The sequence below is a fragment of the Phyllostomus discolor genome, chromosome 4 (genome assembly GCF_004126475.2).
Source record: "Phyllostomus discolor isolate MPI-MPIP mPhyDis1 chromosome 4, mPhyDis1.pri.v3, whole genome shotgun sequence".
NCBI classification, from domain to species: Eukaryota; Metazoa; Chordata; class Mammalia; order Chiroptera; family Phyllostomidae; genus Phyllostomus; species Phyllostomus discolor.
In genome coordinates, this window is record NC_040906.2 from 50,203,321 (window position 1) to 50,221,236 (window position 17,916).

At 39.5% G+C, this 17,916-nt stretch overlaps 1 protein-coding gene and 1 long non-coding RNA gene across 6 annotated transcripts in view; one reads left to right on the forward strand and one right to left on the reverse strand.

Moving 5' to 3' along the window:
* The window catches only part of MAP3K20 (mitogen-activated protein kinase kinase kinase 20), a 160,548-nt gene that overhangs the window by 36,178 nt on the left and 106,454 nt on the right, over positions 1-17,916 (reverse strand). For 3 of the 5 annotated variants that reach the window (XM_028509228.2, XM_036023283.1, XM_036023282.1), the window contains 2 exons: positions 17,200-17,306; positions 9,636-9,771 (listed from right to left, as the gene is read on the reverse strand). In XM_028509228.2, the coding sequence (XP_028365029.1) occupies positions 9,636-9,771; positions 17,200-17,306 (243 nt within the window). Of the gene's footprint in view, positions 1-1,946; positions 6,078-9,635; positions 9,772-17,199; positions 17,307-17,916 lie in introns of those variants that run through there. The other 2 variants (XM_028509232.2, XM_028509231.2) reach the window with 2 other exon arrangements.
* LOC118500077 lies at positions 6,087-8,213 on the forward strand. Its single transcript, XR_004902607.1, has 2 exons — positions 6,087-6,176; positions 7,739-8,213. It is a non-coding gene; the product is annotated as an uncharacterized LOC118500077 (long non-coding RNA).

Here is a 17,916-nt window from a genome sequence, read left to right on the forward strand (position 1 = left end):
TATTTGCAGTGGCAGGATTTTCTGTTTTGTTTAAGTCCTCACCCGAGTATATGTGATATGTTTTTACTGATAACAGAGAGAGAGAGAGAGACACACACACACACACACATCAATGGGTTGCCTCCCATAAGTGCTCCTACTGGGGACTGAACCTGCAACCACCTTTTGGTGTATGGGACTGAGCCACCTGGCCAGGGCATGCTCGGCAGGCTGCTCGCCAAGACCAGTGAGACAAGGCACTGTTTCAAGACAGCCTGGATTTGGCAGGACAGGGGATAGAGTTAATGACCTCCAGCCACACAGTGACTCACCATTTCCCTTATGTTTTCTGTACCTTGTTAACCTATCAGTGTATCTGCTGCAGGGTGAGCCCTAAGCCTTCTGTCTCTCTTTGGAGATAAAAAAAATCCAACTTGTGACTGCCCCATCACTTTACACATTCATTGTGTACACTCCAACCGGTTTCAGGGGAGAAAAGCTCAGACTCATGTGCGTGTGTGTGACATCAAAGGATGTTGGGAATCAAATCTAACAAAGATGTGATGTACACAGTAACACATAACAAAGGGATTTACTGTCAAAACGTTTATTGTAAAATGGAGTCTTAAAACAAAGGAAAGCAAAGTTCACATCAAAATGAAATTTATGACACCAACTCGGATTTCTGAGTACACTCTGGACTTCGTGCTGGAATGTCAAATTCCAGCCCTGAAGTTGGGACCCGCACAGCCCTGCCACACAAGTCGTCTTCCATACAAACATTGCACAAGATTTTGGCATAGAACTTGCTCAGGATAACATTGCAATAGAATAACTGAGAAAAAAATTTGTTTAAAAAAACAATAAAGTAATAATGCCGTCATCTATTCAAAGCTCACACTCAAAGAATATAAATATTTTCTATTATTTAGTACAAAAATTTTAAAACCGTGTAAAAGCAATATGTGCACTGTATTATGTTTGACATTAAAAGATATATTATTCTGCACACGATGTAAAATATTTAATGCAGGTGCTTGAAACTCTACTTTGAAGTAAATAGTCACATGCCGGAAATCTCCGCACAGGCAACAGAGCGCAAAGGGAGTGGGAATCAGAGGAAATGCAGTGAGTCCTCCAGATTTCCGGTAGACACCCATTTTTCATCACAGCAGAGGTGCATCTAGAGCTGGCGGGCTGTGCTACGGTCAAAAGACAGACCGGAGTCTTCTCTCCGGCAGCGCTTACAATCTAAGCTGGAGACAGTCTTACTCAAAAGCAGCAAAGGTACCCGATTATAGAAACTGTGCTCTGTTATATATGTGGTTTGGTGAGACTGCTAATGTCAAAAGGCTGCCACAGGTGTAGTGTATCCAAAAAACTCAAGTATCAATATTTAATTCAGAATAAATTTTAAAATGGTCTTTCATGAAATTAGTACCACTCCAATGAAAACTTTAAAAATAAAGTTATGCACCTCACAGTGCTACAGAAGTCATTTTGGATCACTCCCAAATCTTGCCCCCACCCCGTCCCTTGATTGTAATGGGGATCAAGTTTGAATTCTCCAGCTGGTGTTCATGTCTAACAAATTGCTGCATGTTAAAAATCATGGGCTAAGAACTGGCCTTCAACAGTTCCACAACATTAAAAACAAGAGGGCCTGCAACCTCGTTACACTGGTGACTCATGTAAAATATTAAATTGTGACTCTGCTAAGAAAAAAGACTGTCAGGAAAAGGGCCCTTTTAAACAGACCTGGCTACTTTGCAGAACTGTAACCTCAACGACGTTTTTCTTTATTAGTATGGCATTTGTGTAACAGGAGAGTAAACCAAGCTGTTCCATAAAGTTCCCACCAGCATTGTCACAGGGAAAGAAACTTTTTCCACAGCGGGGGCGGTTAAGATAAATGCCACTAACATACAAAAATCAGATGGGGTAGTTGTAATTCTGTAAGTACATCTTTTGGGTGGGGAAAAAGTTAGACATGGAACTCTGAAACTGCCAAGTTTATCAGCAAGCTTCTCAGTGGAGGAGGGGAAAACGGGTATTTTGGATGGAATTCTTCCTGGGGTGCGACCGTCCCTGGCATTTGGGATGTTACCATTTTGGCCACTGGGCACTAAATACATCATGGCCACCACGACAGGCAGAACGATGGCTAGCACTCCCCTCACCCTAAGGTGCCAGCCCTGCCTCTGGTGAGCACCACTAGCAGGGTGCCACCAGATTCCACACGGTCACCTTTATGAGTAAAGGAAAAGAGCTGAAAGAATAGTGTATTTGCACTTGTGTGGCTCTGACAATTATTACTACACTTTAGAGTTTCAACTCTCATTGTGAATCTTCAAATTTGTTTCTTTCTCTTCTCTTATAAATGCCCCTTTTTGTAAGTCAAATAATTAGAAATAAATTCAACAGCAATAAAACTGCTGTTTCTAAAACTGATCTGAAAAGTGAATTAGAAGATGCACAATTAACTTCAGCATTAGACTTTATGCATATGGCCGATAACCATTTCTTTTTAAACTTAATAAAACTAATAACAGAGTCTAAAGTCTTCTAACCTTCACAGAGGGAGACCACATTAAAATTCAGTTTTATGATGCAGGTTTCAGGGATGTTCAACACCTGAGAAAGATACTGATTTGGAACACACAGGAAATAGCCAGGACCATATGGTCACGGCCTGTAGCCTAATTCTCGTGAAGAGCAATTTCAAGCTTACCACTGACCTCAGTGATCAATCTGCTATGTCTTCAATGCTAGCAGTTTCTTGATGGCAGAGTATTGAGTTCTAACCATCTCTGGAATATTGGTGGGAAATGGCAGGAATTGAAAGATGAACAAAGTATTACCTAATTCATGGTGACTCTGGGTCTGGGTATAGAGTCCTATTACCTTTATCTTTTGGCCCTATTTGACTGGTTTTATTAATGCAGCAAAACTTCATGTATAATCATAACAGATTTATATGTAGAGGAAAAAATTCAATTTCATTCAGCTCCTATGTTTTAAATTTATTGCTGATTGTCCCTAAGGAGGGGCAAAGCTTATGCCCTTACGTAAAGTGCACAGACCCCAAACTCAGCCCACAGAGATGCCCTCGTCAGGGGGGAGGCCTGTCCTGACCGCACGTTGGACAACCGCACACTCCCCGTGCACCTGAGCCTCCTTCCCTGCTGCACTTGTCAGCAGGCCCTTCGCAAATGTGTTCAACTACATTACACATTAGCTTTATTTATTGTTGATCTCTGCTCTCTGGCATGTAAGGGCCACAAGTGCAAATGTTTTTGTCCTGCTGTTGCCTAGAATAGTACCTGGCACAGAGAAGGGGCTCGATGAATGTTTGTGGAACGAATGACTTTATCTTTGCCTGGTAAAATGTGCAAGAGGATTAGTTTTCAGTTTATATTTTTATTCTTTGGTATTTTTCCCTCCATTCCTATTTAGCCCTCTTATAGCAAGAGGCTTTTCAACTATTCTCTTTGGCTCTCTCCTTCAGGTTGCTAAGCCATAGTAACCCAGAGCATGCTGGGAAGTCAAGAGTTGAAAACTGTCCCTTAAGCTCCACTCCCAGCCTTTTTGCTAGAGTGGCTTGCCTTGAGTCAGGGAGCACAGACAGGATGCTTAGGAAGGTATGTGCCGATCTGTCATCGGCAGTCTACTGTGGTGGGTGTTTATCTGTATCTATGTACCAGATTGGGTGAGTGGGGAACCATATTCTAGGTGAGACGCTTACCTCTTCTTTCTGTGTTTACTTAGTCTGTCGGCGGTCACTTCACAGAGCAATGGAATAAAGCTACAGCTCACATCCTTTCCTGAAAGCGAGCCACTTTTAATTTCATATCATACTAAACAATTATCACTTGAAGTCGATAGTTCTGTTTTCTAGAAGGTTACTGAAACCACTTATTTTTCAGTGCCTTTTCACTGACATAATTACAAGAGGTAATATTAACTGACCATTTACCATGGGCCTGGTACTTAGGGGCTTTACATGTATTATTTAATAATAATAATAATAATAATAAATAATAATCCTCACAACAATCCTCAAAGTAGGTACTATTATCATTCTCATGTTAAGGAGCAAATGGACACACAGAGGTTCAATAGTGTGCCCACGGCGGCACAGTAAGGAGACCAAGGCTCTGAACCACACTGACTTCAGATCGCTCTCTCCATCCCTCCACGTACGCAGGCTGTTCTACATCTCACGCCCACAACATTTTATTCATTACTTTTCTCCAAAAAAAGGTGGAATGGTGTACTGAACATTTTGTGTATTTTTCAGCTTTTAATGGGGATCAGAAGCATGCCAGGCTTCAAATTCCAGGAGGCTTTTTACGATCAAATATACTTGGAAATAGTGCTAGATAATATCTATGATGATATCCTTTCTTAAATCTCCCATAAAAAGAACCACTGAAAGCGCTTTGATTTAACAGTCAAATGAATGGCACTGCCCTCTAATTTAGGCTGAGAAAAGTCTTTGTTCTTTCGTCTTTTTTTGATATAACTATAAATGTTTCAGAATTTTTTTAAAGAAACAGTATTTAATAGTTTAAACAACCTTTAGCAAACACGCAATAACATTGGGAGGATCTCCCTGGCTGCCTGGGTTTTCTGAGTGGCACCGACGACTACTTCTCTGTAACACCGGCATCACCTGGTCAGGGTTCGAGAAACACAACTCTGGAAGGCTGCATTCGACATAAAAAGAACCCTTCCTCTTGCACTTTTGCCTAAGTGATGAAAACTTATCTTTGTCATTCCTTTTACAATAGTTCCTTCTTTAAAAAAATCTGTACATGTGTTTAGAATCCAAGATGATCGGCCCTTCTGGAAAGCAAACACGCATACCGCAAGGGCAGAGCCTGTATCACACTCACACCGCCTGAAAGTATTCCTGTAAGACCATCCCTTTAAGAAAGGGAAGTATCTCTTTCCCTTTCTATGAAGGACAAAGTGAGCCTTAGATGGCAGCGTGCTGTTGTCCAGAAGCTTCCAGGGCCAGCACTGGGATGGAAGCCTGTGACATCTGCTGTTTTCAAATTAGACTATTTCTCCTTCCTGTACTATTGAGAACATCTCCCAGGTTTTACTTTGAATAGTTGTGCTATGAAGTATTGAAAATTCTTGGCACTTAGGTATTTCTGAAGAGGTATTTGTTATAACCTTCTTTCATCTCACTTTTCTTATTGTTGGCTTTGTAGTCACTATCAATTATTTCTGACAGTACAGTGTATTGCCACAAGAAAAAAAAAGTAGCATGTTATAAGAAAATCAAGTGTCAAAGAAGAATTAGAAGTTAAGAGTGCTTACTCAAAATGTAAGTTTTCTTATGCAATTGAATAAACGAAATCAAACCAAATCAAATACAAGCTATCAAGCTATTCATTAAAGAAAAAGTCAGAATGCCATTAGTTAAAAATACTATATTGTATATGGAATCACCAGTTTCTATAATCAGGCACCACATTTGCTGATTCATATACCTTTTTGGCTTGATCCCCTCCCCTGCCCCATTTTTCTGTAAAGCAAAAGCAAATCAAAAGTAAAATCAGCAAAGAAATGACTGTCATACAAATGTACTTGGCCTACAATTGCCATGCTTGGTTTTCTACCTCCTTACTGGTTTTTGTACAGACTGAGATAACAAGCTTCTTTTGTTTTTCCAAACATTTTCAACTTTATTACTTTGCTTTCTGCTTTCATTCACTATTATCCATGTCATTATCCTCCTCATCACCGTCATCATCAGCATCATCACCTTCTGACAAGTCAAAATCACTGAACCCCAGGGCCAAGTTCACCTTCTTCCCCTTTCTCTTAGATGTGGTTTTGGAAGAATTCTGCTTGGCTTGCATGTTTATCTGCATCCCAGAATGCAGCACAGCTCCTGCTTTGTTCATTGAGAAGATATCCCCAAAGCCCATCAGCATCATGGCCTGCAGACTCGGGGTCATGCCATGGCCCTCCCCGTTACTTGCTGCTGTGATCTGACATGACATCTCTGCACTGTTTGACTCCTCTGTCTTAGATTCAAAGTAAGACTCCTCAGACATTCTTGCAGCAAGAGGCAAGAGAAGCTATCACGAGGGAAGAGAGGACAGAAGTAAAAAGAGAAATTAGGACCAATTTAAATAAAGGAAACAGATACCACAAAATTAGCAGGCAATGCACGGAGGGTGAATGATTAGGGAAATAAGTGAATATAGGAAATCACGTGAGAATTTATTTAACGGCAGATTTGACTCCAGGGTATCTGCCGTAATTTATAAATGGCAGAATAAATCACAGCCAAAAGTGTGCAAGCCAAATTTCAAATGGGAAGGATGTTGCAAGTTTTAAGCTCTCCTTTTGCTTAAAACAAAGTAGATTTTAGAACTTTTCTTAATTTTTCCCAATTTCACTTTCATGGAGAAATATTAGTTAATTGTCATATTAAAAAAGAAATTAAGTTGAGATGACATCTCAAGTAAAAATTGAGAAAACTTGTACCAAAGAAGAAAAGCTTAGCAGAAGCGTGCCAACAGCTAGCGGTCCATACGGTTCTAGGGAAGTGAGGTTATTAGTGACGCTTTCAGCCAAATTAGTGTCTGACTCTAAACTGAAATGAGTCTACAATTTACTTGTCTCCATTTATTATTTATTACAGCCAGAGAAGATACAATACTACTTATTCAGTTTATGAAATAATTTACTTGAGAACAAATTCTAGATCTTGTCTCTAATGTTTATGTTATAAACAAGCACATAAATACATATGAAAATAGGGAGGAGAGGACATTACTATTAATTTAGATTATTACCTTTTTCTCTATTCTCTATGTACGTTTTTTTCTCTTAGCAGAACTTTTTTTTTCTAGGAATTCTCCTTTTCACAATGGATACAGACATTTATTTCCTGCCTTATGTAATTATTTTGAAGAGTAATCCTATTCCCATAAATGTTGGTCATATTCATTTTGGGAGTAAAATTGTTTGGCTCTGAAAAGTGTTATTGCCTTTTTTTTTAGAAATAAATTAAGGCTTGTATTTTTGGTATTGTTTAAATGTGGATAGGTTTAAGACAAACAATGTACAAATATAAAACAATGGGGTGACCTTTACATTCTGGGTATAAAGATATTTTTAAGGGACAATTTCCTTTTTTTAAAATTAAAGTTGGAGGTAAGTTTCAAAAAAATATCCTAGTCTATTAAGAAAAGACTGCTGAAGTTGTTAGTTCAATAAGAACATCATCTAATTCAGCTAAAAAAAGTACCAACTATATAAAAGAAAAAATTGCTTTAGATCCTTTAACACTGAAAACAGGATATTATTTTCCTAGTAGTCAAATTTCCAAGCTTCTCAAACTTGTTTTCAATTGTAAGATACTCTCAGGAAAGTCTTTGCTTATTTATTTTATCATTTAAAGGGTTCTTCCTGATGTTATGTTAAGATCTCAGTAAATGTCTCTCAAACAAGCTTTTACTATTAAAAGAAGTTTGTTTTTACATCAAGCTACAATAATTTTAAGAATAAACATCATTCATATTTATGTATGGAGAATTCTTCTTACTAAATATTTTTAATTTTTTAATTTCAGAGGGAAATATAGTTGTCCTTCCTTGAAAAAAATCCAGTAATGCAATTTTAAATGAAGTATGTCAATGTCAAACTTCTATAATTAAGATGAGGCTACCTACAGGAAATTTAAACTTCCAGTCACTTCCTTTTTAAAAGGTTTACTTTATCTTTCTCTCAGAAACCTTATTGAAAGTCATCTAGACACTGATGTGAGGATAAAAGAAAACACCTATTTATAAAATACCTGAGCACAAACTTTCTTTCCTTCAGAAATACCAGCTCTAAGCAGAAGAGACATTAAAAGCAAGCCTGTAGAGAAAGAAAAAGTAGCCCTCCTAAGTGAAAAATAGGGAAGGAAATCTCAGTGCGATGGTGCTTCATGCTGTCCATTACTAGACGGCAGCCCTCAGCCGTTCAAGTGCCACATACAACCCACTGAGCACTCAGTGTCTATTCTTTATTACACAACTGTGTTTCTAATAATAGCAAGGACGTGTGCAAGGGAGCCCATAATTTCTTAGCAAAACTAATGCCAGTAAATCAAAGAAAGGTTCTAAAGCATACTTTAATAGGTGGCTTACATTTTTTTTATTACAATGCTACATCAAGAGTCAAGCCATGCAATGCTTTACAGTTTAAGATTTCAAAGTACTGAAAAAAAAAAGCCTCTCAGAAAGAGCGCCGTGCTTCTGCCTCTCCTCAGCTCTGGGGATAGCAGTGCTCCCTCACACATCCTCAGGGGAATGCTTTCTGAGTCTGCCTGCTGGTATCAGTTCGACCAGAACAGGAGACTGCCCTCCACATCTTTCTTGGGAGCTAAGTTAAATTCACTAAACTTATAAAATGTGCTACTTTTAAATACCCATGATAGTCTTATGTATAGCAATTCAGTTCTTACTTTGGGATTCCCTGAATAACCAAAGTCATTTCTGAAAAAGTTAAATCTAATAATAAACATTTGTCTTCACTGTAATTTCCCTTTTTTTGGATATCAGGTTGCTTCTCCACACACACTGGAAAAGGAGGCAAACTATTTTAATTTTCAGACACTGGAAAATATACTTTGCAGTTGGGCATTGGCTGCTTAATGGAGATTAGGGCTTTTAAAAATAGGAAAGCTAGTTGAAGGTCACCAAGTGAAGGGTATTTGAGTATTTTTTTTGGTATAATTGCCATAGCAATTATCAATAATAAGCTTAAAATATATAACAAATATACTTTTAATCTTACCCATACTTGTGATTTTAAAATGGAGAAATATGACCCATTAAAAGCCCTGGTAAAACCAATGATAAATTTATACTTCATTTCCAAAATGATAAATCATTTAAAATAGAAAAGAATGCTGAAATATGATTATACTTTAATATAGCTTGTCAATATATAAGCTCAAGGTAAGGATATAAATAGTACAATCCTTAAAGAGGATTAACTTCCTCAAATTACAAAGCTTGGAAGAAACCAAGGTGTTTCCCAGGTGTAATAAATATTGGAGGCTTGTCCTGAGAGAGAAGTCTTTTTCCAGTCTTTTACTTCCCATGATGATAATGCTAAACTGAGTAAGGAACATTAATGTTTGTCATTTATTAGCTTTATTAAATGTCATTAAAATAGCTTTCTTCTAGAAGAAAAACTTGGTTAAGTTCTGATACATCGAAGACTTGCTTATTAGACAACTAGCTGCCTTGGTGTCACGTTTTAAGTTACTGATGAACTTTCAAGAGTTAAACAGCATTAAGGCACATGTTCTGGGCATCTAGCAGATGGTGTGAAAATATGATGGATTTTATTTTTTAGTTCTAATATGCGAACACACTGACAGAATAACAGTTCCTAGGGAAAGAGCCAGAAATAGGATAAGCTTTTCTTAGTAATTCCTGGCATTTTGTTAATTGATGTGAGACATGAGCTTGTTCTACTTGAGTGTGAGTGTGGGCCCTTTATAATATACACAGGTGTTAGGCAGGAAGTGCGGAGGTGGCAGTGGGAGGGCAAGCTGCCGTGCCGCCATGCTCAGCCGCGTCTTCTAGGTGGGGGTGTGGGGGGGGCAGGTTAACCCCACAGGGAACACTCACCGGGGTGTTGGACTGCTCCGTTAGTTTTTGCTCCCACATCTTCAGACGTCTTTCTCGTTCTTTGAGTTCCTGCTCTTTAAAGCTGAGATCACGTTCTAGTTTCTTCAATCTCTCCAGAGTTGCTTCAATTTCACACCTGCACAGAAATAACTGGTTTAAGTCTCGACTTTGCTGGAGAGGTATAGTAAATGCGTAGTGGGTCCACTGGAATGCTGAATCAAGGTAAAAGGTGAAAACTTGTGCTTTTAAACTAGAGAGCAACAGAAAATAACAAACCTTTCATAGCCTTCAAGATCAACGGGTAGTTTCTAGTTTGGAAAAACAAGCTCAAAATACTTTAACAAAGCTTTGATGAGCCCCTGGGTCAGAGCGAAAGCTATAGAGCCAGTGTTCTGGTTTAGACATTTAATAAATGCTTACATTCGTCTAACTCCTTACACTTTACAACGGACTATTTATGTAACAGCTCCTACTCTCGTAACAGTTCCTGATCTCATATATAGAGAGACGGGAAAATGACACTCATGTTCGGTGATCAATACCACACTGTGAGTAAATTCACATTAGCGTGTTCACTGGCTGAGTAGCTCAAACAATTGATTAAGCTGACTGTCTCCTCAGTTGTAAGGGATGACGGTTACCTTACATCAGGGATTCCCAACTTGCCTGACCCTAATCATTACCTGTGCAGCCTGTTAAACAAAAACCCTAAGGAAGGTTCCTAGGACCCTTCCTTAGAGTTCAAGATTCAGTAGTGCTGGACAGAGCGCAGGAATTTCCATTATTTAATAAAAGATCTAGACAATTTTTACAATCAGGCACATGTAGGAAATCCTGGGCCAGAGGCACTCCAAAGTTCTTTTTAACTGTAATACTTTAAAAGAAAGTTCCCTCCTTTGTCTCTAAGGCTGACCAACCTCACCACTTGGAACAACATGACCAGCTGCAGAAACCTGTCCTTTATAGAAACTGAAGCTGGTTAAGATGGCTCAGTGCGGATTTTTTTCTCCTGCAGGGTCATCACCATGTTTAAGTCTCAACTCATGCTCTGAGAGCTGGAGGTTCTTTCCCTTGAGTTTCTGAACAGCCCGTGAGAAAAGCACAGTAATGCAAAAATGAGAAAGAAGGAGAGAGGGGGGGGAGGGGGGGAGAGAAAGAGAGAGAACGAGAGAGAGACAGAGAGAGAGAGAGAGAGAGAGAGAGAGGGAGAGAGAGAGATGGGGGGGGGAGAACCTGAGGGAAGAAGGGCCAGAGAAGGCACGAGGCACACAGAGAGAAGGAAGAAGCTGGAAACAGGTGACTTGTGGGTTAGCTGTTGAGTGCAGCCCACAGCTGCAGCCAGGTGCCACTGAGGCAAACCTGCATGGCACACTGGGCAACGCCCCAGACCTAAGTTAGTGGATATACGCAAACACAATCTGCCCTTTTTATTTCCATGGGAAGTCAGAATAAGTGGACAGCTTATTCCAATGCCCCTGAAGATGAGAACGAAATGAAGGGAAACAAAACCAACTCTGGGTACTTGCTGGCAAATCCCAACTCAGGGAACAGCTCTTGAGGTGGGTCTGGATTTGGGCCTGACACTTTACTTCCCTGGTGCCATTTGAAATAATAGAAACAATATGGTAAAGTCACACTATAGTCCCTCAGGAAAGGCACTGAATCAGCTGTCTTCCAGAACTATGACTATGTCATAAAGTCCAAATTTTACCGCTGGTGTTTCAGACATAAATATTATACCCATTCACAAATGTTTGTTTTTAATTTACCAGTGGAGGATTGAGGGGGAAAATTACTGTGAAAAAGCTCAGGTTCAACTTTCATTACAAAAGAAAGCAAGAGCCATCTTTAGTCAATGAGAGCATAGGCGGGTGACATTTGGTGGCCAGAGCAGCGGCTCCTGCCAGGCTGTGCTGACTCTCCTGCTAGGGAGACTGAGCTCATGGATGTTCTGATCAGAGCAAAGGACCAAACATATGTGATCTCACTTGTAATTTAAGGTGAGGATTCATCTGAGGCTCTGGCTCTGGGAGCCCACTGTGATTTGGCGCCCTTCTGGAAAACAGATCCCAACAGCTAGGTCAGCTGGAAGCTGTGACACAGAAAAATGAACTCTGACAGTAAATATTTTCCTCCTTAATCTGTTCCCCTCTGTTTGTTTCTCAGGCCTAGCTCTCAAAGCTGCTGTGCTAGACACCCCGGGACCCGACGCAGTGTTTGGGGGGCGCACACCATGAAAGGGTAGCCCAGACCCTCTGGGGCAGTGCAAAGACAGCCGCCCCCCTTGCTGTCCCCGTTTGGCTGATGCATTGTTTAGCATCCAAATGCATCTGCTGATGCATTTATGTAACTTTCCTGTTGTAAAAAAATATGGTTTAAATGTTTCAATTGATGAAAATTACAGTTTTACTCCTAAACAAAATCTAACCAAGGCTGACTTCGACTAGTATCAATTTTCCAAATGCTAAAAACAGGCAATGAACTATAATTATCTTCTTTTATTAGACAGAAACTTACTTTGAAATAAAAGGTCAATTAGTAAAAAATGAGCTTTATTATATATATTACATGATAAGTATATATTATGCATATTATATTTGGTCTTACATATTAAATTTGTGCTAATATCCAAATGGCAAAGAGGACATTTTTTTCATCTTTATTTCTCATTTTTAAGCAGCCACGCCACAGTGAGAGTATTTTGACCACCGAGACAGACCACAACCAACAGTGTTTTGCTGACAGACAGAGCTCTGAGGGCTCCAGCAGGGCACCACACAGCTCACTGAGTGTGGGTTGTGGCAGGGAGTCCCATGGGGGCAAGGACATGGCAACAGGAGGACACATTTCCTGATCTTAATGCTCACCACTGGTAAGTCAATAGGAGGACAAACAAGATTTCTGTCCTATCATTTACTATGTCAAAATTAAGAACATAATTTAGGTGGTTTTAAATAACCTGGCTTTAAAAAGATTTTCCAGAGTAGTCATTTAATTTTCTAAAACTAGATGTTCCATCTGGTCTTTGTGTAGAGGAAGCTCAACCAGAAAACAATCATTCGCCAGAAACAGCAGAGCAGCACTGGAATCTGACTTCACTGTGGCTTTAATTCACAACACATGCTTTGGACAACACTCACATATTTCAGACACCGAAGCTGGGGAAAAGGAGGAGTTGTCTGAACGTGTTGTCTTTTGAAGTATTCAGATGATCTGACAAAGCATTTGATGCTTTTCAGTACCTGATCTATGGAGTGAGGTAGCTTTTTTCCTTAATCATAACCTAAAACAATCATGCCCTACAATATTTCTCCTCACTGAAAGGAGTCTAGTCAAGTGAACAGTGCGCACTCAGAAGTGGGTGGCAGGACACTGGCCTCGAGTCCCGGGACAGCACCGCACAGTGTCTGTGCTGCCACAGGCCCGTGGGATCCACCAGCCTGGCTTCCACCCTGGCCCTGGGCACGGGCTGGGGCAGGTCACCCGACGTGTCCAGGCCTTGGTCTTGGCCTCTGTGGTGTCAGGGTTGCTGTGTGGATTAAGAATGACAATCCAAACAAAGTATAAGTATCTGGTAAGAATGTAATACATGACAGCTATGTTTATTACTGTTATTCTAATTAATATTGTTATCACTCTCCAGGTTTTTAACCAAGGCCTGAGCTCAGATAAAACAGCTCTGCTGGTATTCACACAGCAGTTCAGTGCTTCAGGCAAAGGTCTGTGTCCCCTCAGCTCTCAGGATACGCTAGTTCCTGAAAGAAAGCTGATGAGGCCGCCCATGGGCAACTCTTCACCTTTTCCTAAAACACATCAGTGTTGTACCAATTTTATTCCCCTCATCTTTCCATCTTGAAGCATTTAAAACATTCAATTTATTATTCAACCCACCCAGGTTTATTGTGGAAAATAAAGATATACAAATACAAGACATTCTCCCATAATCTCATCACCCAATGATTACAATAACCTTTTGATACTCTTCTCTATGTGCACACACACACACACACACACATACACATAAATACATGTTTCTTTTACCAAAATGGAATCATTCTAAACATACTGAACTGTAGCCTCTATTTAAAAAAATTGATCAGATCTCTAGTATCATGAGTTGTTCCATACTATTCTGTGAAAGGAGACATCATAATTTTTAAAAACCACAGAAATCCCCAAATCTCCTTTGATTGCTACTTCCTGGTTTAGAATTCTATGAAGGGTGTGTCATCTATTCTCGTACAATCTCCTCACTCACATGTTTAGGAGCGCCTCTTTTATGAAGGTAGTATTTTATCACCAGCAATGTCGGAGAAAATTTATAACTGGGTTATTTTCATAATATAAATTTTTGCCAATCTGTCAAATGAATTACATTCCCTTTTAATATTTGATTGCTGAATGAGGTTGCATGTATTTCATGTGTTTCTTGGCCCCTGGGTTTCTCCTTTTATGAAATGCTTTTTCCCATTCTTTAGTGTGATATTTTCATTAAAATGTTAGTTTAATGACAGTAACTGTCTATCACAGAGGTTTTCAAAGTGCAGTCTGGGGACCCATGAGAGCTTTTCAACGAATCTGAGAGGTGAAACGGGTTTTCAGAGTAACATGAAGATATGATGTGCCTTTTCTGCCCTCACTCTCTCACGAGTGTGCTTCCCGGAGACGTGGTGCGTGACGCATGAGAGGGCCACAGGTGGGATGCAGAAGCGGGACTTACCATGATCTTTTAAACAAATCAATAAATACATATGTACATTTTTCCCAGTTCTAGTTTTGATAAGTACTGACAGATGTAACATTGAAACAAATTCTTCAGAGTGTAAGGAAGTCCTGAGACCAAAAACTTTTAGAACTGCTGATCTATTGTACAGTATGTCATTTGTTCTGAAATTCTATTTATGAAGGAGCGCATTGCTCTCGCTCATGTGGAGGCTTTACATTTTTATACAACAAACTTACCAACTTTCCCCTTCTTTTCTAATTTTGTTGATACACTTCAAAAGACTCCCACCTCAAGGGTATCAGTAGTAGGATTAAAATCCTCCAAATCCTTTGGATAAGAGATCAAAGAGCATTTCCTCAGGGAACCCTTTAATTATATCCTCAACTGGATTAGATTTCACGGTTATATCCTCTCAGATGTCCAGTTCTTCACTGACATAATACTTTTCGAAATAGTAAATGAGATAATTGTTTGTGTACTTATGTTTAGCAGTTTAACCCCAGGCCGTCTGTGTGCATCGGGACTGCCCTGCTCATCTCCGAACCCCAACACCTGGAAGGGCACTGTGGCCCCAGCAGACCTTCAATGGATATCTGAATGAACTTGGGAGAAGATATTTGGCATGACAAAGTAACTTGCCTATTTATATTCTCATGGGTAATACCATATTGTCTTTTTATATTATTAGCACCATGGCATTCCCTTCCCCAAATATTTATTGAGCAACTGCTATGGTCAAGGCACATTCTAGATGCTGCAGGCACAATGATGAACAGAAGAGGTGATCTGACCCTGTCCCGTTTTAGGCTATGAGACACACACTAAACAAACTGTAGAATTACTTACTGATTCCAAAAGCAGTAGTGGGCTATGGAGGAGATGCTGCCCAAGCATATGAGGTGGAACCTCTTCTAGTCTGGGGCCAGGAAACTCTTCCTCAAAGACATGTTATTTTTTTTACTTGCTCTCTGGCATTAGGGATGGTGTTTTAAACAGGGATGGGTTTTATTTACTTATTTTTTTTAAGTTACATTTTTATTGAAGTATAACATATGTACAGAATGTGTACATATGCAAAGAGCACAATTTGATAAATTTTCACTATGTGAACACACCTATATAACCAGCACCCAGATGAAGAAACAGATGACCAGCTCTCAGAAGCCCCCTAGTGGCCTTGTCAGCTGACCCCTAACACTGTGCAGGTAATGACACCTTGACTTCTGACACGTGAACTTCTGACACCACATCAGGAATGTAATTTTTAGTGGCTTTGCAATAGTTTATGGATAAACCAGTATTTTATGTAACCATTCCCCATTTTTCTAATGTTGAATCTTGAAGATGCTTTTTATTTTTAACCATGAAACCCTTTGGGGATATATCTTTGTCCACATCGCTTCTTCCTTAGAACAGTTTCCTAAAGATGCAATTTCTAGGGCAAATAGCAGGAAAATTTTAAAGGCTCCCGATTCTAATGCTTGTACCAATTCACAGTTCTGCTAGCAGTGTATGCGAGAGCCCACCTCCCTGTCCTCACACTGTGGGGAGTGTCGGTACTTTTTTGGCCTTTGCCAGTTCGACAGGTAAAATAACATGATTGACTTGGTATACTTTGCATGCTCTGAACAGGAGTAAATTTTAAACAGAACAAACTGCATCTTGTAAAAACCGAGTGAGGGAAAAATATGCATCTGTCGAGGGACAGAGAGACAGAATTAAGGACTGATATTCTTAAGACGTGGTTGCTGAGGCCAGAGTAAAGTGGGGCTCATGAGACTTGCTAAGTATTTTTGGCTTCTGTCCTAGAGGAATGGGAACTCCTTATATGGATCTGAAGGGGGAGTGATCTGTTTAGATTTGTGCTGAACTCCTATTGTAGGAAACAAAGATTGCTTACATGTTTTGCTTTATTATTTCAGCCCAGAACAAAGCCCTCATACCTAGACTAAAGCAGACAGTACTACCTTTTGTATCCCTACATAAAAATTTATTTAACTCACTAGACTTTGACAGAGATTTCAAAAGGATAAAAATAAGTAAAGTTATTGTAAAACACCAACCAAATAGCTCAAAGACATATCTAACAAGAGGAGAAAACAACTCCGTCATTTTTCAAAGTGAGTGCAGTATTCATTTGGCATCAGCAGGCGGCGCAAGGCATCACATTTCCGCCAAGGCTCTCAGGAGCAGAGAGGAGGTTACTTAAATCTCTGCTGAGTCAGGGAGGAATAATGTCAGCTCCCAAGCATGCTATTTATATTCGTGCATCATGTGACCTGGCTCAAATGTCTCATCCCAAGCTTATTTCTTCCACTCACACGATACAATTTTCTCATTACTAAACTTGTTTTACACTTGACACAATTTAACAGGATTTATAACATCAAAAGTTTTCTTTTAAAAGTGCTTTTATAGCCTCTCTACCTCCTCCATCTACATACGGTGCTCTCTGCAAATTTCCAGGCAAACAGTATTTTTATTTCTCACTGGACAAAGGCCCAAGCTTCCCGACACACAGAGTACACAGAGCAATGTCTGGTAACTGTCTTTGGTCTCAAGATATGACTTCAGTAATCTTCCCAAAACTCATACCATGTGATAAGGCAACAGGCTTAGAGGAATACTCTTTTTTGCTAACCTATGAAATGGAGGAATTATTAGATCTCCAAAAATTTTTAACACAAAAACAAAAACAAAACAAAACAAAAAGCCCCAAGTTCTAAGCTATACTTAGAAATCGGGACCGTCACCAAGTTTTCGGGTTCTCTTCTTCGCTTAGGCTAGTCACGGTCCTGCAAAGCCAGAGGACGTGACTATTGAGCAAGGCCTGCCTACCTCCACTCGGCCTTGTTGTGCAGGAATGAGTTACACTGGTCAGGGAGGTTGGTGTCATTTGACATGGAGTCCAGAATTGAAATGATTTGCTTGAAAGATGGCCGTTTCTGAAAGAGAGAAAATAAACAGTCACTTGTTAGAAATTGTGCCAGTAGATCTTCAAGAGAAAAATCTACAAGCACAGTAATAAGCCCAACTCACCATAAAAAACAAAATATGATGTAATGTCCTGATCTAGTTATTTTACAGCCATCAGACCCCCGAGGTTTAGGGAGCTGTATTCCTCATTTTCAGTCAATTAATTATTCCTAAGAATAGTCTCATGTCATTTTTCTATTGTGTGTCCTAAGGCTGGAATCAGTACAATTTTTCTCCAGGTAAGGAAATGTACTAATTCTCCCTTTTGGGTATGACATTTAAAGACTCCTAAAAGGCAAAAGTTAAATCCTTTAAAAATCTATCTATGTGATAAAGCAAGTATGTAAAAGTTAATGGTAGAGTCTAGGCGGTAGGTATTCCAGTGTCCACTGTAAAATTCTTTCAACTTTTCTGGATGTTTGAAAATTTTTATAATACAATGTTGCGGAAAAGATCTACTTACCCATTTACCAGAACTAACAAAACTTCCTAAACCAGTTGCTGAGAAAAGTTGCCCAATTTTAAAGCCATCATAACTTCATTGTTCTCAATATTTATTTCGCAATTTAACTAACTTTG